Source organism: Mobula birostris, chromosome 20 (genome assembly GCF_030028105.1).
Source record: "Mobula birostris isolate sMobBir1 chromosome 20, sMobBir1.hap1, whole genome shotgun sequence".
Classification (NCBI taxonomy): domain Eukaryota; kingdom Metazoa; phylum Chordata; class Chondrichthyes; order Myliobatiformes; family Myliobatidae; genus Mobula; species Mobula birostris.
Window position 1 is genome coordinate 19,537,662 of NC_092389.1, and position 23,191 is coordinate 19,560,852.

The 23,191-nt window shown below is 43.2% G+C and overlaps 1 protein-coding gene across 3 annotated transcripts in view; it reads right to left on the reverse strand.

Moving 5' to 3' along the window:
* LOC140185520 (sialic acid-binding Ig-like lectin 14) overlaps window positions 1–23,191 on the reverse strand; it is a 93,519-nt gene that overhangs the window by 2,515 nt on the left and 67,813 nt on the right. Inside the window, exons 10-11 of one of the 3 annotated variants that reach the window (XR_011882639.1) lie at window positions 10,843–10,911; window positions 6,795–6,871 (exon numbers count right to left, since the gene is read on the reverse strand). Coding sequence is in view for 1 of the 3 variants with exons in the window: in XM_072238853.1 (XP_072094954.1) it covers window positions 22,742–22,879 (138 nt within the window). In the remaining 2 variants the exon portion in view is untranslated. Of the gene's footprint in view, window positions 1–5,618; window positions 6,872–10,842; window positions 10,912–21,957; window positions 22,880–23,191 lie in introns of those variants that run through there. The other 2 variants (XR_011882638.1, XM_072238853.1) reach the window with 2 other exon arrangements.

The following is a 23,191-nucleotide window of genomic DNA, read 5'->3' on the forward strand; positions in this document are numbered from 1 at the left end:
ATCAACTTACCAACCACTGAAGTAAGACTCACTGGTCTATAATTTCTTGGTCTATCTCTACTCCCTTTCTTGAATAATAGAACAACATCTGTAACCCTTCAAACCTCCGGAACCTCTCCCATCCCCATTGATGATGCAAAGATCATCACCAGTGGATCAGCAATCTCCTCCCTCACCTCACACAGTAGCCTGGGGTATATCTCGTCCGGTCCGGGTGACCAATCCAACTTGATGCTTTCCAAAAGCTCCAGCACATCCTCTTTTTTAATGTCTATATGCTCAAGCGTTTCAGTCCGCAGTAAGTCATCCCTACAATCGCCAAGGTCCTTTTCCGTAGTGAATACTGAAGCAAAGTATTCATTAAGTACTGCCGCTATCTCTTCTGGTTCCATACAGACTTTCCCACTGTCACACTTGATTGGTCCTATTCTCTCACACCTTATCCTCTTGCTCTTCACATACTTGACGAATGCCTTGGGGTTTTCCTTAATCCTGCTCGCCAAGGACTTCTCATGGTCCCTTCTGGCTCTCCTAATTTCATTCTTAAACTCCTTCCTGCTAGCCTTATAATCTTCTTCTAGATCTCCATCATTACCTGGTTTTCAGAGCCTTTCGTAAGCTTTTCATTTCTTCTTGACTAGATTTTCAACAGCCTTTGTACATCATGGTTCCTGTACCCTACCATTCTTTCCCTGTCTCGTTGGAACGTAGCTATGCAGAACGCCACGCAAATATCCCCTGAACATTTGCCACATTTCTTCTGTACGTTTCCCTGAAAACATTTGTTCCTAATTTATGCTTCCAAGTTCCTGCCTGATAGCTTCATATTTCCCCTTATTCAAATTAAACGCTTTCCTAACTTGTCGGTTCCTATCCCCCTCCAATGTTATGGTAAAGGAGATAGAATTGTGATCACCATCTCCAAAATGCTCCCCCACTGAGAGACCTGACACCTGACCAGGTTAATTTCCCAATACCAAATCAAGTACAGTCTCTCCTCTTGTAGACTTATCTACATATTGCGTCAAGGAACCTTCCTGAATACACCTAACAAACTCCACCCCATCTAAACCGCTTGCACTAGGGAGATACCAATCGATATTTGGGAAATTAAAATCTCCCACCACAACAACCCTGTAATTATTACACCTTTTCAGAATCTGTCTCCCTATCTGCTCTTCTATGTCCCTGTTATTATTTGGTGGTCTATAAAAAACACCCAGTAGAGTTATTGACCCCTTCCTGTTCCTAACTTCCACCCACAGAGACTCAGTAGACAATGCCTCCATGACTTTCTCCTGTTCTGCAGCCGTGACACTATCTCTGATCAGCAGTGCCATGCCCCCACCTCTTTTGCCTCCCTCCCTGTCCTTTCTGAGACATCTAAAGCCTGGTACTCTATGTAGCCATTCCTGCCCCTGAACCATCCAAGTCTCTGTAATGGCGACAACATCATAGCTCCAAGTACTGCTCCACGCTCTAAGTTTATCTGCTTTGTTCATGATGCTTCTTGCATTAAAATAGGCACATCTCAAACTGTCGGTTTGAGCACATCCCTTCTCTATCATTTGCTTATTCTCCCTCTCGCACTGTCTCCAAGTTTTCTCTATTTGTGAACCATCCTCCCTTTTCCTCTGTCTCTTCAGTTCGGTTCCACCCCCCAGTAATTCTAGTTTAAATTCTCCCCAATAGCCTTAGCAAACCTCCCTGCCAGGATATTGGTCCCCCTGGGATTCAGGTGCAACCCTTCCTTTTTGTACAGGTCACTCCTGCCCCAAAAGAAGTCCCAGTGATCCAGAAATCTGAATCCCTGCCCCTGCTCCAGTCTCTCAGCCACGTATTTATCCTCCACCCCATTCTATTCCTATACTCACTGTCACATGGCACAGGCAGTAATCCCCAGATTACTACCTTTGAGATCCTGCTCTCAACTTCCTTCCTAACTCCCTGTAGTCTGTTTTCAGGACCTCCTCCCTTTTCCTACCTCTGTCGTTGGTACCAATATATACCGCGACCTTTGGCTGTTCACCTTCCCACTTCAGGATAGAGTGGACGTGACCAGAAACGTCCCGGACCCTAGCACCTGGGAGGCAAACAACGATCTGTGTTTCTTTCCTGCATCTATAGAATCGCCTATCTGACCACCTAACTATAGAGTCCCCTATTACTGCTGCCTTCTTCCTTTCTCTACCCTTCTGAGCCACAGGACCAGACTCTGTGCTAGAGGCACTGCCACTGTTGCTTCCCTCAGGTACATCCCCCCCCCAACAATGGTACTCAAAAAGGAATACTTATTGTTATGGGGGACAGCCATTGGAGTACTCTCCAGTATCTGACTCTTGTCCTTCCCTCTCCTGACTGTTACCCACTTATCTGTCTCCTGAGGCCCCGGTGTGACTACTTGCCTATAGCTCCTCTCTATCACCTCCTCACTTTCCCTGACCATACGAAGGTCATCGAGCTGCAGCTCCAGTTCCATAACCCGGTCCCTAAGGAGCTGCAACTCGACGCACCTGGTGCAGATGTGGCCTTCCGGGAGTCTGGGAGTCTCTCGAACTTTCCACATCTGACACCCAGTACAGAACACCAGCCTCACGGACATACTTCCTGTTTCTATTCTTCACAGATAACCTACCTGGCCTCGACCCGTTATCACCAAAACCCCGTTGAACCAAAGCCCTCCTACTGTGTCTCTCCCTACTCCAGCGCCCGCTCTGTTAAGCTGTCTCTTTTTAAACTTCACGCCAGTCTAACGCGTTGATGCCCACGCGTTTGCGCAGTCATTCTTCGATCAAATTGCTGAAGAAAAATCTGTCTTCTTTTAAACTCTTCATGTCAGTCTAACTTGCTGACGTCCACGCACTTGTACAGTTGTCCCTTAATCAGGTCAGTATCTTTAAGTGCCATTGAAACTCATTTTGTGGAATAACTGAAACAGCTGAGCCAGCATACGATTCCATTTTAATTAATTTGCCATTCACTTCTGGTGTAAGCCATATTGATATCAGATTTATCATCAACGGCATGCAGACTAGTGCTCTTTGAAACTGCAACTTGACTTTTTATCTTTACCTCTTCCCTGTGCTGTCCATTTATTTTTTCTGCTCAACATGCTCTTTGTAGTGTCCTACTTTGTTGCATTTTCTGCAAGTTTCACCTTTAAACCTGCATTGGTCTGGTGTATGAGTGCCCTGTCACAACTGTAACATAATTTATTCAGCCAGGCAGGTTTCTGTTTAATCATTGTAATTTTGTTCAACTAACTTTCATTCCTGACAGCAACTCAATTGCATCTTTGGCCATTGTTTCCATTGATACAGTGATTTAAATTGCTCTCTTAAATGTGAGTTGTGCTTCAGTTCAGAGTTGTTCTTGAATGCTTCCTTGAAATACCCCTCAAACTAAACAAACTTTCAATGCATTATCAAGCCCATCACTGAACTCACCATTCTCAGACAATTTCTTCAATTCAGCCACGTATGCTGAAACGGACTTCCTTTCCTTTTGATTCCATTTACGAAACCTAAAGCATGAGATGTGGGACTTTCGAGAGACCTTGAACTTTTTTACCGTGCTCACGGCCTGTTCCTCATCAAGTTATGGTATTGCTTGCACTGTTGTAACTATATGTTATAATTATGTGGTTTTTGTCAGTTTTTCAGTCTTGGTCTGTCCTGTGTTTCTGTGATATCACACCGGAGGAACATTGTATCATTTCTTAATGCATGCATTACTAAATGACAATAAAAGAGGACTGCGTGTCCTCATAATCTAATCTAATCTAAAGTGTTGTGCAACCTACAATGGCTTTGGTTCTAAATGTTCCTGAATTTCTTTCACATTGGCAACAAATCTCATTTCTACTGGTTTGATTGCAACAGTCAAACTTCTAAGCTAACTGTATGCTCTTTCATCAACTAGCATTCACTTCTCATTGACTATTCCATTTGCTTTAATATATTGCTCAATTCATTCAGTATATATCACCCAAATATGTGTTGTGCAATAGAACATGCCTATCTTTCTAATATCACCAGCCATTTTCCCTATTTGTTTATTTATTATTGTTATCAACCAGCACTCACTGTTTATAAACCCGTGAATTTTGTCTGTTTCTGCCTTATTTTTAACTTGAACATCTCACTGCAATTCCAAAGAGCAAACAGTTGTGCTGCACTTTATTTTTAACTTGATAGTCTCTCTCTTCCCCCTTGCATAAAGAAATCTGTTGCACTTCAAAAGGCAGGTTCATTTTAAAACTGATATATTTTTTAACTCCAAAACTTAAAATTAATTGAAAGAAAAACACGGAGTCCAGGATAATATGTCTCTAAAACTTCATTTTACTTTAGTAAGGTGCACATGTATGACATGGTGGTATAATGACATATGCCATTCATGTACTTTTTACAGATAACCCATAGTGAATTATGAAAACAACAAAGAATACTTAATCAAACAATATATTTACAATATTACTTAAATATTACTGATATATTAAATACACAGACATCCATTGTTTTGCTTTTATGTTCTCTTTGACTTCCCTTGTCAGCCATGTTTGCCCCATCCTCCCTTTAGAATACTTCATATTTGGGATATATCTTTCTTGCGCCTTCCAGATTGCTCCCAGAAATTCCAGCCATTGCTGCTTTGTCATCATAGCTGCTAGTGTCCCCTTCCAATCAGTTTTGACCAGCTCCTCTTTCATGCCTCTCTAATTTTCTTTACTCCACAGGAATATAGATCCATCTGACTTTAGCTTTTCCTACTCAAACTCAGCATGAACTCCACAATATTATGATCACTGCCTCCTAAATTTACCTTAAGCTCCCTAATCCCAATCAGGGTCACTACATTACACCCAATCCAGAATTTCCAATCCCCTCGTGGGCCCAACCACAAACTGCTCTAAAAAGCCATCTCGTCGACATTCTACAGATTCCCACTCTTAGGATCCAGCACCAACCTGATTTTCCCAATCTACTTGGATATTGAAATTCCCTATGATTTATTGCAACATTGCTCTTTTGACATTGGTTTTCTATCTCCCATTGTAATCTGTAGCTCACATTCTGGTTACTGTTTGGAGGCCTGTATATACTCTCATCAAGGTCTTTTTACCCTTGCAGTTTTTTAACTCTACCCACAAAGATCCTGCATCTTCTGATCCTATGTCACTTCCTTCTTAGGATTTGATTTCATTTTTTACCAACAGAGCCACTCCACCCCTCTGCCTCCCTGCCTGTTCTTTCAATACAATGTGTATCCTTGGATGTTAAGCTTCCAACTATGATCTTCATTCAACCACGACTCAGTGATACCTGTAATCATACCTGCCAATCTCTAACTGTGCTACAAGATTTCGTATACTACAGTATGTGCATTCAAGTATAATACTTTCAGTCCTGTATTCATCACTCTTTTCAATTTTGTCCTCCTGTTCCACTTTAATTCTACTCATCCCACTGACTGCAATTTTGCCCTAACATCTGCTTATTGTTCCTCGCAGTCTCACTGCACACTGCATCTACTTGTAAACCAACTGCCCCATCCTCAGCCCTATCACTCTGGGACCCATCCCTCTGTCAATCTAGATTAAGCCCCCCCCCCCAACAGCTCTAGCAAACCTGCTCACAAAGATATTGGTGCCACTCGGGTTCAGGTGTAACCCTCCTTTTTGTACAAGTCATACCTTCCCCAGAAAAGATCCCAATGATCCAGTAATCTGAAACCTGACCCCCTACACCAATCCTCAGCTATGCATTCATCTGCCAAATCGTCCTATTCTTACCCTCACTGGCATGTGGCACAGGCAGCAATCCTGAGATTACTACCCTGGAGGTCCTGCTTTTCAGTTTTCTACCTAGCTCTCTGAATTCTCTCTTCCGGACTTCCTCGCTTTTCCTACCTATGTCATTGGTGTCACTATGTATTAAGATTCCTGCCTGCTCACCACCCCCCACCCTTTAGAATGCCGTGGACCCAATCTGAGATATTCCTGACCTTGACACCTGGGAGACAACATACCATCTGGGTGTCTTTTTCATGTCCATAGAACTTGCTGTCTGCTCTTCTAATTATGGAACCCCCTAACACTACACCGTTCCTCTACTCCCTTCTTCCCTTCTGAACCTCGGAGACAGACTTAGTGCCAGAGATCAGGTCGCTGTGGCTTCCGCCTTGCAGGTTGTCCCTCCCAACAGTATCGAAAGTGATATATTGATTATTGAGGGGAATGAGTGGTCACAGGGGTACTCTGCACTGGCTGCCTGCTTCCTTTCCCTCTCCTGACAGTCAACCAAGTACTTGTCTCCTGCAACTTAAGGGTGACTATCCCCCTGTAGCTGCTATCTATCAGCTCCTCATCTTCCCGTATGAGCTGAAAGTCATCTAGTCGCAGCTCCAGTTCCTTAACTTGGTCTCTAAGGAGCTGCAGCTTAGTGAACTTTGTGCAGATGTAGTTATCAGGGAGACTGTAGCTCCCAATATTCCCACATCTCACACAAGGAACATACCACCAGCTCTGGACCCATTCTCAGCCCACTAGCTATGTCCTAACAGAAAAAAATACTTACTAGAAACTTACTTAGAACCTCTGCCTGTGCTTGCCCAAGCCGATTCTCGCCTAAATTCGTTGAGCTAAAGCCAGACTACTTTAACACTGTCCACTCCCACAATGACCGCTCCTCTTACACCTTGCTTCTTTTTGTTGTTCCCTGACAAATGCCTAATAGATTGTTATGATTGCAGTCCACTGAAAAGTCCCGAAAGCACCTGAACTCTTTTTATACCTTGCACTGCCTCACCAACAAACAACCTCTCGCAGTGATTGCAGCCTTCCAAATCCCCGGATGACGATTTTTCCAGGCTGATAAAGAAAAGATCAAGAGAACCTTAGACCATAATTTTCCAAATTTTCCTTGCTACAAGAAAGCAGGCAGAGGATTGGAACAATACTAATATTATGCCACTGCTTAAAAAGGTGAGGAAACAATTTTAGTTATTTATTTTGAGATACAGCACTGAACAGGTTATTCCAACCTAAATAGCTGTGCCACATAGCAACCCATCTATTTAACCCTAGTTTAACCACAGGACAACTTTAATGATCAGGTACTGTACAAACTGGTGCAATCTGTGAGAGCAATCCGGAGCACCCAGAGGAAACCCACATAGTCATGGGGAGAACGTACAAACCCCTTACAGATGGTGCCGGAATTGAACTCCGCACTCCAATGCCCCGAGCTGCAATAGTGTTGTGCTAACTGCTACGCTACCGCGGCGCCCCAATGACCTGAGCAGTTATAGATTAACTTCAGTGTGTCACGTGTCCAGCAACAATGGATATTAAATTGAGTCAGGTTATACAAACAAACAATGATATTTATTAACCTCTACTCAAAACATAGGAAAGTAAACAAACTAGCTTAACCGGAAGTTAACCGTTATGCGGCTATCTCGAACAAACAGTCAAACTTAGCAATAGTTCTTAACAAGTTCTCATTCACGCACAGTCTTAAGGTAGTAAGTTGAAGAGTCCAAGAGATTTCGTTACAGTTTTTACGGAGAGACTTTACTGCAGCTACAATTCCTCCGAAGTAAACGACGAATCTGCCAATCACAGTCGAGCGATGCCTTGTTGAAGCAGTCACGAAGAAATAAAGGAACTGACCTATCGGCTGGAAGGTGGACACTGCACAAAACCGTCCTGACCTTGCAGGGGTTTTAACTCAAATGTGCCTGCCACAATTTCCCGAACGAAGATTAATAAGGTTGTCACACTTTGACGGCTTCCTTAAATACCGTAGGGAACATGCCCTCACGAGACGTAACATCACCCCACAGTCATGAGACAGTTACATCATCCCACTCACAAGAACACTCACTTGTTACGTGCCCACTGTCCCATGATCAAACTGTGGGCATGTAACAAGTGGCAAATTACTGGAATAAATTCTGAGAGGCAATGTAATCTTCATTTAGACAGGCAAAAATTAATCATGAAATGTCCTCATCTATTTGTTAAAAGAAGATCGTGTCTGAATGTATGTTTTGAGGAAGCAGATGAGAAGGTCAATGAGGACAATATATTTTATATATGCGAAGTGGATTTGAGCAGGGCCATTGACAAAGTCACACTTGGCAGGTTAGTCACAATACTAAGAACACATGGAATCTAAAAGATAATTGGATCTAGAACAGAAACAGGAAGATAGGGCAGCTTTAGCAGCTTTTTTTAAAAACACGAAGTGGGGTCCTAGGTCTTGTTACTTTCTTTTTGTCATATATATAGATTAGTGAATAGGAAACTATGACAGAGCTTTTGTCCAGAATCCAGCAGATGTTGGCCTGGAAGTCCATGATTCCCAAAGCTGGTGTTGGCCTAGATTGGTGGTAACATCTCCTGGCCTACCACTACTGATTGTGCCTTCCTCGGTAGGAAGTAGATTAAACCAGGTTAAAGCTGGCACAATCACCGCTGTCTCCATTCAAAGAAGGGGTGAGGAGGCAGAGAGGAAATTAGCTATTGGGAGAAAGGAAGTAAATTTTCTTTTTAAATTCATTTGTTCATTATCTTCAATAATTTTAGTGCTTATAGTATATTAAATGCTATTAATCAGTACTCTATCTTGCATACTCTTTTGTCTTCTGTTTCTGGATGGTTGTGACTATAAAACAGGGGTTCTCAACCTCTTTATATGTCGCGGAGCCTTACCAATAACCGAGGGGTCCATGGACCCCAGGTTGGGCACTCCTGATTTAAAAACATTCAGAGAATCAGTAAATTTGACTGCTCATTTTATGGTTGTTGGTTCAGGCTACAAGATAGATATCTGTCAAATACAAAGTCAAGTTTATTGTCATACGTACACATATGCACAGGTGCAATGAAAAACTTACTCGCAGCAGTATCAGTGGCACATTGTATCAGATAAGCGTCATTCACAAGAAAAACATCAATTAAACATCAGTTATAAAAAACTTTTATAAGACAGATCACAGAAGCAAAAAGTAGTCCACTGTAGTGCAAAGTGGTCATAGTGTTGCTACACTGAAGTAGTGATTAAGATTGTGCAAGTTGTTTCAAAAATCAATTGGCTGAAGAGAAGTAGTTGTTCAAGGACCTGGTGAGTGTTGGACTTCAGATCTCTCTTCTTCCTACTAGATGTTAGCTGGGCGAAGATGACAATGCCCAGATGGGGGGTATTTGATGATAGATGTTCTTGGGGGTAGAGGTACTGGAATGAGTACACTACTCTCTACAGGTTCTTATGTTCATGAACATTTGAATTGCTCTACCAATGATCCAGCCTCTCAGGATACTTTCAAAACTACATTTATAGAGGTTTGTTAGAGTGCTTGGTGACAACCTGATCTTCCTTAACATTCTGAGGAAGTAAAGAGGCTGGCACACATTCCTTATGATTGCACCTATGTCACGTTTGCCCTCCTTCATCTTCATGAAAAGAAATATTGGCTCTTTAAGTTTTGCTGACACTGAGCAAGAAATGTTTGTAGTATCAGCACTCAACCAGATGCCCTTTCTCGCTCCCGAACTTTGTCCCGTCACTGTGATTCTGTGATTTGTCCAACAACTGTGGTGTCATTGGCAAATTTATATATTTCATTGGCGTTGTGCTTAACTACACAATCATGTATGTATGGGGAGTAGAGCAGGGAGCTAACCATGCAGCCTTCAGGAGCACCTGCGTTGATGGTCAGCGAGGAGGAGATGTTACCAGCCATTACTGTTACATACCCCATGGGTATCTTGTGAATGTCTTATGAGCATGATGTAATGGTCTTGTGGAGGTCACATGATGTAATTTTCCCGTCAGTGTGAGGTCACATGATGACCTATTCTCAACAGGTATATAAAGGGAAACCCTGTTGTGACGCAGTTAGTTTCAGTTTAGTTTTGTGTTAGTTTGTCAATTACTCCATTATGCTGCGTACTTGTCTCATGACACAGTTTCGTTTTAAAACAGATTTTTCATTTCTACTTTAAGGTGCAAAGATTGGTGCTGGCAGTTTCGCCAATTGCGGCCAGGTTTGTGTGTTGTATCTATAATTTTTCCTTTACAGTAGTATTGGAGAGTGAAGACCTTACTAAAGGACGGGAACCTGAAGGATCGGAATAAGGTTGGAGTCATTCGGCGGTTTAATGAAGGATCAACCTTATTGAAGATTCATTCAGAATATGGTGACCTGTATCTGAGATAACTCCTGCAAGAGCAGGGAAGTTTGTGCAGTGTTCACTCACCAGGAAAAGGTCAGTTGCTTTAAGCCGTTTTATTTCCTTCATCGTGAATCCTTTGGAGAATCAGCAGTAATGTCACGTCTTCAAAGAAATCCGTTTCCAGAGAAGTCTCTCCTTATTCACTGTGTAAATCACTTGGACTTTCGAATTTACCACTTTAAGAACTGCTCCAGAGTTGGCGTATAGCGGTTAACTTCCAGTTAAGTTAGTCATTGGAATACTTTTTTCTATTGTTGAGCAGAGTTTAATAAATGTTTGTTTGTTTTTTATAAAACCTGCCTCAATTGATAATTCATTGCTGCCGGTCACGTGACATCACTAACTGGGGTCTGCCAATGAGGGGGTCAAGGATCTAGTGGCAGAGGGAGGTACAGAGGCCCAGGTCTTGAACTTGATGATGAATTTGGATGGACTGATTGTGTTGAATGCTGAGATGTAACCAACAAACAGTCAAATGGGAAAGGAAGAGTGGAGATGGCAACAGAGGGGAGTAGCAGAGACAAATAACTGCAGATTGCAGAATCTGATAAGAAAGGAATGTGAAAAAGAACAAAGTAAATGTTCTTTAAGTGACTTACCACAAGTACAATGTATCAAGTGGCTTCCTTCTGCTCTGTACTTTCAGAGAGTTATAAGATATGGGACCTCTTTTAGGGATTACAAAAAAAAGCAGATTAGGCATTAACAAGTCTTCAAAAAAAACAGTTCAAGTTCTAAGTTTAAAGCACATTTATTATTAAAGTACATATATGTCATCATATTCAAACTTGAGATTCATTTTCTTGCGGGCATACTCAATAAATCCAATAACCATAATAGAAACCATAATGAAAGGCCGCACCAACAGACCAGACAACCAATGTGCAAAAGTCAACAAACCGTGCAAATACAAGAAGAAAGAAAAAATGGAAGTAATAAGTAAAGAACTAGATAGATAGATAGATAGATAAATAAATAAATAAATGAGCAATAACTATCGAGAACATGAGATGAAGAGTCCTAAAAAGCGAGTCCATAGGTTGTGGGAATAGTTCAGTGAGAGGGAAGTGAAGTTATCCCCTTTGGTTCAAGAGCCTGATGGTTGAGGGATAGTAACTGTTATCGAACTTGGAGGAGTAAGTCCTGAGTTTCCTGTCCATTCAAATCAGTTTGAAATTGAAACAACAGTTATATAAGCAAACTATTCTGTGTACAGAGCACAGGCTACCAACCCACAGGAGAAGGCAAGTTTCTCAAGAGCTGTGGCTTGCCAAGTGGCATGATCATGTATCAAGCACTGGGCCTATTGTTAATTGCACTACCTCAAAACAAACACCAGCTGAGTTATTTTGTCACTTATTTTGACGTGTAAGTCATTTTTCGTCAAGTGTACTTGCAGGAGAAAATGAAGGATCAGGAGTCACATGGTGTATAAATCATAGAGCTAGAGAAAGAAAGGCATGAAGAGCAAGAGTGGAACAGTGCGCAAGTAGAGCTAGACAGACTGGAGGATCAGCTGGAAGAGAGAAAGAAAGAGAGAGAGAGAAACGCAGAACAATTAGAACAACTCAGACCCGGGCAGACCAAGAGGTAAATGAGACAAGGACCTGTGGTTAGGTCGATAGCAGCCATCCATGGGAATGGCTGAAGAGGAGGTTGGTGGGGAAAGTGCTGGACTGCAAAGCTGGCATGTGGGTAAATGCCTACAAAGAGGAGAGGTTGTATTCAGCATTGCCTGTCAGAATGGCACACATAGAGACCAAGCATGGCAGGCTCAGAACCCTAACAACACCAGCCAACCGCTCACACTCATCACCACCATTCACAACACCATCACCCCAGGGGAGAAGCAGAGCACTCTATCCAAGCCGCCCTCACTTTGTGGCATTGCAGAATTCTGATGTATCTTGGAAGAAGTGATTAAAATCCACCAGATGCACCCTAAAGACATGCACAATTTCTCTAAAGCTAAGTGAAATATGTGAGACAGTATGACCCCAGTAGTGCAGGATGGCAAATGAGCAACCACTGGGAATGCCAGTAATGAGGAGAGTATAGCCACTTTAAGGGGGAAGTGTGGAGAGGTGTTAATCACGCCATGGAGCGGAGGTGTCAGGACCGTGAAGAATACTTGGAGGGCAGGCAGTCCAGAGTGGGATATCCTGCGTTCATGAAAATGTTTAAGGAGGGTCTGAGTTCAACCCATCAGGAGGTGTTAGACTTCAGTATAGGTGTATGGGGTGTCAAGGGAGGGGTAGCACCTCTGGTGAGGGGCCTTCCGTGCCCTTTTTCAGGGCAGCTCGTCCACCTTTGGTCCCCAACTGGCGCTCAGCTCTCACCTGTGGCTCCAAGTAGTTGTAGCACGCGCAGCGGCCACACCCCGGTAAACCGCCTCGGCAGACGGGCCAGAACAGGTGAGGGTAGCGTTCTTTTACTTTAAATTCTCTAATCAAGTCTGGTTCATTGCACAACACCCAATCCAGAATAGCTTATCCCCTAGTGGGCTCAACTACGAGCTGCTCTAAAAAGACATCTCGTAGGCAATCAAGAAATCCCCCCTCTTGGAACCCAGCACCAACCCGATTTCCCCAATCTACCTGCATGTTGAAATTCCCAATGACTATTATAATATTGCCCATTTGGCATGCATTTTCTATCTCCCATTGTAATTTGTAGGCCACATTCTTGCTACTGTTTGGGGGTCTGTATATAACTCCTATCAGGGATCTTTTACCCTTGCAGTTCCTTAGCTCTATCAACAATGATTCATTACTTTCCAACCCTATGTCACCTCCTTCTAAAGGTTTGATTTAATTTCTTACCAACAGAGCAACGCCACCCTCTCTGCCTTCCTTCCTGTCCTTTCAATACAAAGTGTATACTTGGACATAAAGCTCCCAGCTATAATCCTCTTTCAGGCCATGATTCAGTGATGCCTACAACATCATACATGCCAATCTGTAACTGTACCACAAGTTCATCTACCTTATTCTGTATACTGTACGTATTCAAATATAACACCTTCAATCCTGTATTCACCCTTTTCGATTTTGTCTGCCTTTTATGATCCTGTTAACTGCAATTTTGCCCTATCAACAGCCTCTCCTCACTACACATTGCCTTTGTTTGTAAACTAGCTACCTCACCTTCAGCACTATCATCCGCCTTTCCTACGATACTTCTTGCATTGAAATATATGCAGCTCAGGACAATAGTCACACCATGCTCAACCTTTTGATTCCTGACCTTGGCTGAGGTCTTATCAACATCTGCCTCCACAACCTCTCCACTAAGTGTTCCGGCACTCTGGTTCCCATCGCCCTGCAACTCTAGTTTAAATCCCACTGTGCAGCATTAACAAACCTTCCCGCCAGGATATTAGTCCCCCTCCAGTTCAGGTGCAAACCACCCCTTCTGTATAGCCCAATGATTGTAAAATCTTATGCCCTTTCTCCTATGCCAACTCCTTAGCCACGTATTAACCTGTATAATCTTCCTAGTTCTGGACTCACTAGCACGTGACAGGTGTAGCAATCCTGAGATCACAACCTGGGATGTCCTGCCCTTTAACTTAGCACCTAACTCCCTGAACTCCCTTTGCAGAACTTCATCACTCGTTCTACCCATGTCATTGATACCTGCGTGGACCATAACCTCTGGTATTCACCCTTGCACTTAAGAATGCCGAGGACTCGATCTGAGATATCCTGAGCCCTGGTACCCAGGACACGACATACCATCTGGGAATCTAGTTCTCACCCTCAGAACCTGCTGTCCATTCCCCTAACCAACGAATCCCCTATCACTGCAATGTGCCTCTTCGGCACCCCCCCCCCCCACTCCCCGACTTCCCCTCTGAGTCAGTGCCAGAGACCTGACCACTGTGACTTTCCTCTGTTAGGTTAGCCATCTCTCCACAAACAATATCCAAAGTGATATGCCTGTTGTTGAGGGGGATGGCCACAGGGGTAGGTGCACTGCACTGGCTCCTTCACCCTTTCCCCTTCCTGACTGTCACCCGGTGTCCTGTGTCCCGCACCTTGGGTGTAACTACCTCTCTATATGTCCTATGTATCATCCCCCCAGCCTCCCGAATGATCCGGGGTTCGTCCAGTTTCAGCTACAATTCCTTAATGCGGACTGTTAGACACTGCAGCTGGATGCACTTCTCACAGTTGTAGTCACCAGAGAGACTGGACATCTCCCTGCCTTCCCACATTCCACAAGAGGAGCTTTCCACTATCATGCTCTACTGTCCAGGCTGAGCAGATATGAAGAAGGGAAGGAAAAAAAACCTAGAGCGTTTCTTTTCTTTTGATATCTCTGATAGAAGCCTCTCGTTGCTGAAACCTTGAAGAACTAAAGCCTCAAGAGCACCACTGAGACAACGCTCGCTGCTGCGAGGATGGCAGCTTATATTCTGTCTGGGTAGCCTCCAACCTGATGGCACCAATTGTTCCTTCTGGTAGACAAATTGACCCCCCCCCCCCCACTTCTCTATTCCCCACCCTGACCTTTTATCTTTTCTCACTTCCCTATTACTTCCCCCTGGATCCTCTCCTCCTTCCTGTTCTCCTATGATCCACTCTCCTCTCCTATCAGATTCCTTCCTCTTCAGCCCTTGCCCTTTCCCACACACCTGGCTTCACCTATCACCTTCCAGCTCGCCTCTTTTCCCTCCCCCACCTTTTTATTTTGGCATCTCCCCCCCCCCCACTTCCTTCTCAGTCCTGAAGAAGGGTCTCAACCCGGAACATTGACAATCTATTCATCTCCATAGATGCTGCCTGACCTGCTGGGTTCCTTCAGCTTTTTGCGTGTGTCGCTCTGTGTCTGCAGAACACAGGCTATTGATCCGCAGCAGGAGTCGGTCTGCTCAAGAGGTGTGGTTTGTAAACTGACATGATCATGTGGTGCTCTTGTATGTACAGTATCAGCTAAACTGGGGCTATACTAATTGCCCTACATCAGACCAGACATCAGCTAACTTACTTTGCAGCTTAGCACATCAACAAAGTCACAGGCATACAGTGCTGTGCAAAAGTCTTAGGCACATTTATATATATATAGCTAGGGTGCCTAAGACTTTTGCACAGTACTGTAGTATTTTTATGTATTGCATTGTACTGCTGCGACAAAAAAAACACAAAATTAGTAACATATGTGAGTGAAGATAAACCTTATTCTATTGTGGACTGAGAGTGGAAAGGGGGTAGGGAGAGGGGAATCATGGTTGGGAAAAGGGGAAGGGGGGATGGGGAGAGAATGGGACGCACCAGACAGACATTCTATAACCATCAATAAGGCAATTGTTTGGAGTCAAGTGACCTTGCCTGGTGTCTCAGGGCTGGGTGTGTCTGCACCCGCGCCACTCCCCACCCCTGGCACACTTTAGCTGCTACCTGTCCAACACTCCTCCCATGGCTCTCTACCCTCACCATTCCTAACATCCTTTTTTTCCCACCAGAGTTACAAAATCGCTCTCCATCCAACGTTGAGAAATTCCGTACTGTGGAGAAGTCTTCGGCATCCTAGCTATATATGTGTGCCTAAGACTTTTCCACAGTACGGAATTTGCTCTATCAATAACTGGGATATTCGTATGCTTTGAAAGTCAGCTCTGTCAAGTTATTTTGTATGGTTGGGTCCCTATGCTTGGAGATATTCAGACCAGTTGTGTGAATTACTCTCTGTCGGAAAAAGCAATTGAACATTCAGAGAAGCCTTGTCAGTTACAATGTACTTCCATTGCAAGTATACACTTCAATGGAACCACCTGTCAAACACAAAGTATTGAAGTAAACAATGTCACAGCAGCTACTGAAATTTTATTGAATCTTCTACTGCTATCTTTATTCTCAGGAATACAAAACCTTAATGTACTTTGAGTTTGGAGAGATTCCACTGAGAGTGTGTAAGAGAATGTCTGCTTGTCATGATGAATAAAGACCTTCTACTACTACCACTTTCTTCAGTGTCTCCAGTGACTTAGCCATAGTCACAACATGCACTATGATTCTATTGGATTAGTCAACAATGTTTAATTACCTGGATCTTTATTTATTTATTCCACATATCATTGGCAGAATTTCAGTTGGTGACAAGAGGGCGCACAGGAGCAAGATATATCAGCTAGTTGAGTGATGTCACAGCATCAACCTTGCGCTCAATGTCAGTAAGACCAAAGAACTGACTGTGGACTTCAGAAGTGTCTCTCTCCATTCTGTCAATAGTGATTGGTTCTGCATTGATACAGTCATTGAAAACTACAGCATAGAAACAGACCCTTCAGCCCATCTAGTCCATGCCAAACCATTTAAACTTCCTAGTCCCATCAACCAGGACCCAGACCATAGCCATTCATAGCCCTGCCATCCACATACCTATCCAAACTTCTCTTAAACATTGAAATCAAGCTCACATCCACCACTTGCACTGGCAGCTCATTCCACACTCTCACCACTCTCAGAGCAAAGTAGTTCCCCTCATATTCCCCTTAAACATTTTATCTTTCACCCTTATCCCATGACCTCTAGTTGTAATCTCACCCAACCTCAGTGGAAAAAGCCTGCTTGCATTTACCCTATCTCTACCCGTAATAATTCTGTATACATCTATCAAATCTCCTCTCAATTTTCTAGGTTCTGAGGAATAAAGTCCTGAAGTTTAGGACCTAACCTATTCAATCTTTCCTTACAACTCAGGTCCTCCAGTCCCAGCAACATCCTTGTAAATTTTCTCTGTACTCTTTCAACCTTACTTATATTTTTCCTCTAGGTAGGTGGTCAAAACTGAAGACAATACTCCAAATTAGGCCTCACCAACCCCTTACATAACTTCAACATAACATCCCATCTCCTCCACTCAATACTATGATTTATGAAGGCCAATGTGTCCTTGGGATTCTCCTTCAGCTTGTCTGCTAGAGCAACCTCTTGCCTTCTTTTAACCCTCCTGATTTCTTTCTTAAGTGTTCTCTTGTATTTCTTGTACTCCTCAAGTACCTCATTTACTCCTATACTTGATATGCATCTCCTTTTTCCTTAACTAGGGCCTCAATATCTCTTGAAAACCAAGTTTTCTTAAAACTGGTATCCTTGTATTTTATTCGTACTCTCAAAATTGCATTTTTGAAGGCTTTCCACTTATGAAGCACACCTTTGTCAAAAAACAGCCTGTTCCAATTTAGTTCCCAGATCCTTTATGATGCCATCAGTATTGGCTTTTCTCTAATTTAGAATCTCAACCTGCAGACCAGATCTTTATTTTCCATGCAACACACATAAAAGTTGCTGGTGAACGCAGCAGGCCAGGCAGCATCTCTAGGAAGAGGTACAGTCGACGTTTCAGGCCGAGACCCTTCGTCAGGACTAACTGAAGGAAGAGTGAGTAAGGGATTTGAAAGTTGGAGGGGGAGGGGGAGATCCAAAATGATAGGAGAAGACAGGAGGGGGAGGGATGGAGCCAAGAGCTGGACAGGTGATTGGCAAAAGGGATACGGGAGGATCATGGGACAGGAGGTCCGGGAAGAAAGACAAGGGGAGGGGGACCCAGAGGATGGGCAAGGGGTATATTCAGAGGGACAAAAAGGAGAGTGAGAGAAAGAATGTGTGTATAAAAATAAGTAACAGATGGGGTACGAGGGGGAGGTGGGGCATTAGCCGGTTAGAGAAGTCGATGTTCATGCCATCAGGTTGGAGGCTACCCAGACGGAATATAAGGTGTTGTTCCTCCAACCTGAGTGTGGCTTCATCTTTACAGTAGAGGAGGCCGTGGATAGACATGTCAGAATGGGAATGGGATGTGGAATTAAAATGTGTGGCCACTGGGAGATCCTGCTTTCTCTGGCGGACAGAGCGTAGGTGTTCAGCAAAGCGGTCTCCCAGTCTGCGTCGGGTCTCGCCAATATATAAAAGGCCGCATCGGGAGCACCGGACGCAGTATATCACCCCAGCTGACTCACAGGTGAAGTGTTGCCTTTATTTTCCATATCTCCTTTGAAACTAATAGCATTATGATCACTTGATGTAAAACGTTTCCCTTCAGAAATTTCTGTCACCTGTCCTGTCTCATCCCCTAACAGGAGATCAATTATTGCACACTCTCTTGGGACTTCTATGTACTGATTAAGGAAATTTTCCTGAATACATTTGACAAACTCTAACCCATCTAGTTCTTTTACAGTATGGGGTGAATATGTGGCAAGTTAAAACACTTACTATCACACCTTATGTTTCTTGGAACAGTCTGTGATCTCTCTACAAATTTGATCCTCTAATTCCCACTGACTGTTGGGAGGTCTGTAATATAGCTCCATTAACATGGCTATACCTTTCTTATTCCTCAGCTCCATCCAGACTGGACAAGTTCTCCAGTCTGTCCTAACTGAGCACTGCCGTGACGTTTTCACTGACTAGAAACGCCACCTCTCCCCCTTTAATCCCCCCCCTCTATCACATCTAAGACTTTTACAAAAGACTTCCAGATAAATCTGTAACTGTAATGTGCTGCTCAATATCTATATTAACTGATGATGGCTGGTTCTTCACTTGCGAAGATCAGGAGGGAAGAAGAGTCCTCAAGAGCAACAGCACGATTGTTAGCGACTGTAGTGGGCAATTCTGGATCTGCAGACTCTGGAGCAGTAGGGAGACTGCGACTTCCAGTGCTATCTAACACGTGTTGTTTCGCCCCCCCCCCCCTTCTCCATCTCTGTAGGACTTTTCTTTCCAGCTGTGCTGCGCCGGTTTATAGCGAGGTTCGGTGCACGCAGACCGATTCCACTCTTGAGGCTGGGGGGACGTTCCAGAATGGCACAGCAAGCTGCGGCAACCGCAAGGCTGTGGGTTGAGTATCGGGGTTTTTCTTCTTCTAGACAGACTGCCTGGCGAGGCTAACGAGTCCCATCTACCCGGGTTTGGAATCGGAGTTGTCCTTCTCCTAGGCAGGCTACCAACCAAGGCTGATGAGCCCAGCCTGCCCGCTCAGTTATACTGCTGGATGCTCGGTCGTGCCTTGACATAGAAAACACGGTAAGAACAGGGATGCCTGTAAAGGCGTTACCATGGGCACAGTAGTGTAGAAGAAGCCATATTCAAGTGACCTCCTGCATGGCAAGCCAAACAGAGGTTCTGCAGCGATCACTATACCTGGAAAGGAGAGGCTATGTGAGACGCTTCACCTTCCTTAGGTGAGCAAGACTCACCCGTCTACAGTTAAGTTAATCACAGGTTTAATTTGTTGATACCCTGTCATCTATTCTTGTTCTCCAGGCGAAAATAGAACATAGAATAGTACAGCACAGAAGCAGACATTGTTGTGCCGAACCAATTAAATTATTAGTCGATGCTGGAATGATTTCAGCTTGTTTCAATGTTGAGTTGGGTACACCTTCAGTAGCAGCTGAATTAAGCTTACACATCTTCAGTTTAATTTTAAAATACCTCCCTTTTAAGAAAGATGTTGTCCACTTTCAGTATTTTTACTTGTACATTGAAAGGCAGGTCATGAGTATATAAAGTTCAATTAAATGGTATGCGTAGGGACAGGTCTGCCTACAGCCCAAAACTCAACGTATTGATGCAATCACAAAGAAGGAACATCAGTGGCTATACTTTATTTGGAGATTGAGATTTATTACGTTACCAAAGTCTAGCAAATTTCTGCAAATGTATGGCAGCGGGTATGCTGGCTGGCCGCATCGTTGCCTGGTATGCAGGCGCCAATGCACAGGATCAAAAGAGGCTGCAGAAGGTTGTTGACGCAGCCAGCTCCAGCATGGGCAAAAGCCTCCCCAGCATCGAGGACATCTTTAAAGGCAGTGCCTCATGAAGAACCTCTACTATCCGGGACATGCGCTTTTGTTATTACTACCATCAAGGAGGAGGTACAGGAGCATGAAGACCCACACTCAAAGTTTTAGGAACAGTTTCTTCCCCTTCGCCATCAGATTTCTGAATGGTCCATGAACTCATGAACACTAGCTCACTAAGCCTCTTTTGCGCTGTTCATTTATTTTACGCTTGTAACTTATGGCAATTTTTATGTCTTGCACTGTACTGCTGCACAAAACAACAAATTTCACAACATATGTCACTGATAATGAACCTGATTTGATGATAGATGGAATATAAAAGCATCAAGCAACAAAAACAAAAGGATGCTAGTTGAAATAGTCCGAAATAAAAGCTCAAAGACAGCTGATTGTCAATCTCCCATTACTGCTGGACTCTAGCCTCACAGCTTTTCCTAGAGTTCCCTTTAACTTCAAGTTTTTTCCTTCTGATGTATCCTTTACTGGATTTTACAGCTTATCATTATTCCCTGAAAGCCCCTGCCTCTCTGTGATCATGGGCCATCACCACCTTTCTAGATCTCGGGATCTCACAAGTGCACTTTGGGAGCCGAACTGCCACTTCCACTTCCACACCTTACGTCTTCCACTCCAATTGATCACAGCATGTGAGTGGCTGTGGCAGAAACTGAGGGCTGGATTTATAGGTGGTTCTATAAGGGAGAACACAAACTTTCAAAAAGATGAACTTTTACAAGTTGCATCAAATAGTAATTATCCATTGTGAAATACCAGCTAAAATGGTGTTAATTCTTTCTCCGTTCCTCTTTTTGGCTCTCCTCTTACCCCTTCTCTTCGCCTCCCCTCTGGTGGCCCTCCTCCTTCCCTTTCTTCTTTGGTCCACTCTCATCTCCTGTCAGCTTCCTTCTTCTTCAGTCCCTTACCTTTTCCACCTATCACCTCTCAGCTTCTCACTTTATCCCCCATCCAACACCTTCCTCCCTTATCTGGTCTCACCTATCACCTGCCAGATGTACTCCTTCCCCTCCCCCCACCTTCTCATTCAAGTTGCTTCTCCATTCCTTTCCAGTCCTGAAGAAGGGTCCTGGCCCAAAATGTCAACTGTTTATTCCTCTCCACAAATATTGCTGACCTGCTGTGTTTATGCAGCATTTTGTGTGTATTAATTCTTTTTACTGTATTTCTGACTTTATACAGCATTTTCAGTCTAATGTTTGTCTACTTACAATGTGAGAGTATTGGAAAAGGAATGGCTAATTTACCCATTCAGCCGTTTTTGCCATTCCATGGCTAATCTAAAATACTCTTCAATATATTTTTCCATACATCCTTATTGGGAAGGGTTTTCTGTTCTTATTTACCAAATGTTAATCATGGACTCAAATGACTTGATAACAAATTCTTTATTTATCGAGGTGCAGCGCGGAATAGGCCCTTGGAGCCACCCCAATTTAACTCTAGCCTAATCACGGGACAATTTACGATGACTAATTAACCTACCAACTGGCATGTCTTTAGACTGTGGGAGGAAACCCACGCAGTCACAGGGAGAACACACAAACTCCTAACAGGCAGTGGCGGGAATCGAACACAGGTCACCTGTATTGTAAAGCATTTTGCTAACCAATATGCTACCGTGCCATCCTAATTAGGCCCTCCTTACTTCCAGCTTTCTAACATTTATAAAAGACTATCTTTTCAAGCATATTTTCTTACACTGAAATCCATTTATCACTGTTTTGACCATACTTAATCTATTAATATCGTTTAGCAGTTTACTTTTCCTTCCAGAAAATAAGATGGGTGCATATAAATTTTCTAAGTTTCTGCGTCTTGCAAATTGGTAGAAGAATAATTTTAACACAAAAAGTATTTTCATACAAGGAACTTTAATTGCAACAGTATTTATATACAGATAATCCGGCTGTAGTTTTATGCTTTATTTGTGAATCTCATTCATGTTCACATATTTTCACAAATGTTTAAGTTCTATACTTCCTAACAGTACACTCCATGCAAATAATTTTGCCGCTGCATCAGCTGCTTGGCTGTGTTCAAGTCTCTCATTGGCCCGCTGCTGTTACACAGTCCAGCACGGTGCTGAACCACATGGGTCAAAGTGTTCCGGTACTGACCCTCAATGGGAGGTCATTGACCACTCTTTTTGGATCCGGGACTGGATAGAGTGGAAAAATCAGATGAGCACCCGATGCCTCATCACGTAAACTCTATGGACAATGGGTAAGAACAGTTTGCTGTTGTCTTGCAGTTAATGGAAGATCTGAATTTAGGCTTCTGAGAGGCTGCATTTTAAGACTCTTGCAGAACATAGTCAATTTGTTGAGTTACTCATGGAGTTGCCAGCACCGAAAGAAGTTCAGCCTCCAAGTGATTTCGCCTTTTGCAAGAGAAAAACTGGGGCTAAAAACCACCTTATGAAATTTTTGACTCTTAACAGACTTGCAAGACCTGAAAAAAATGAACAATGGATGCTTAACGTAACACCAGTAACAACTATAAAGTAATCCAGTCTTTTGTTGAATCCTTTCCATCTGGTGTTTGCATTGATCGTAGTTTCTTGCTCCATTAATAAACCATTCTGCCTGTTGCTCTGTGTAACCACTGGTGGTCAGTTTATTCAAGATACTGCAAAATGGCTGAAAGATAATCTCAGGGTTCTGCGGTCATGCAGTTATCAAATCCTGGCGCGGAATTCGTACTGCTGAATATTCAGAGGTATCATCAACTTGATGGTGAGGAGATGAACCATAAAAATATTGGAGCTCCTGTTTGGTATTTTTCTCTGTTACATCAGCAGCTTGCTGGAATTAGCATAAAATTATAAATAATCAGTATCATATCCTTAGGACAAGTACTTTTTTTTTTAAGTGGAATAAAACTAAAATCACTGATGTTTTTTTTAGGCCAGGCAATAACCGTGAAAAGAGGGAGCTAAAAGAATAAAATATCTGAAAAGGATCATTTTTACTCCAGCTTACCAATATGAAACACACAGTGTGGTTGGCACATTGGTGCAGAAATTTCCATTTTATCTGAGACTTTTCTAATGATTCACACTCTGGTGAATCATGCCTGTCTAGATTTTAGTAACGGCTACTGCACTAATGTTATAA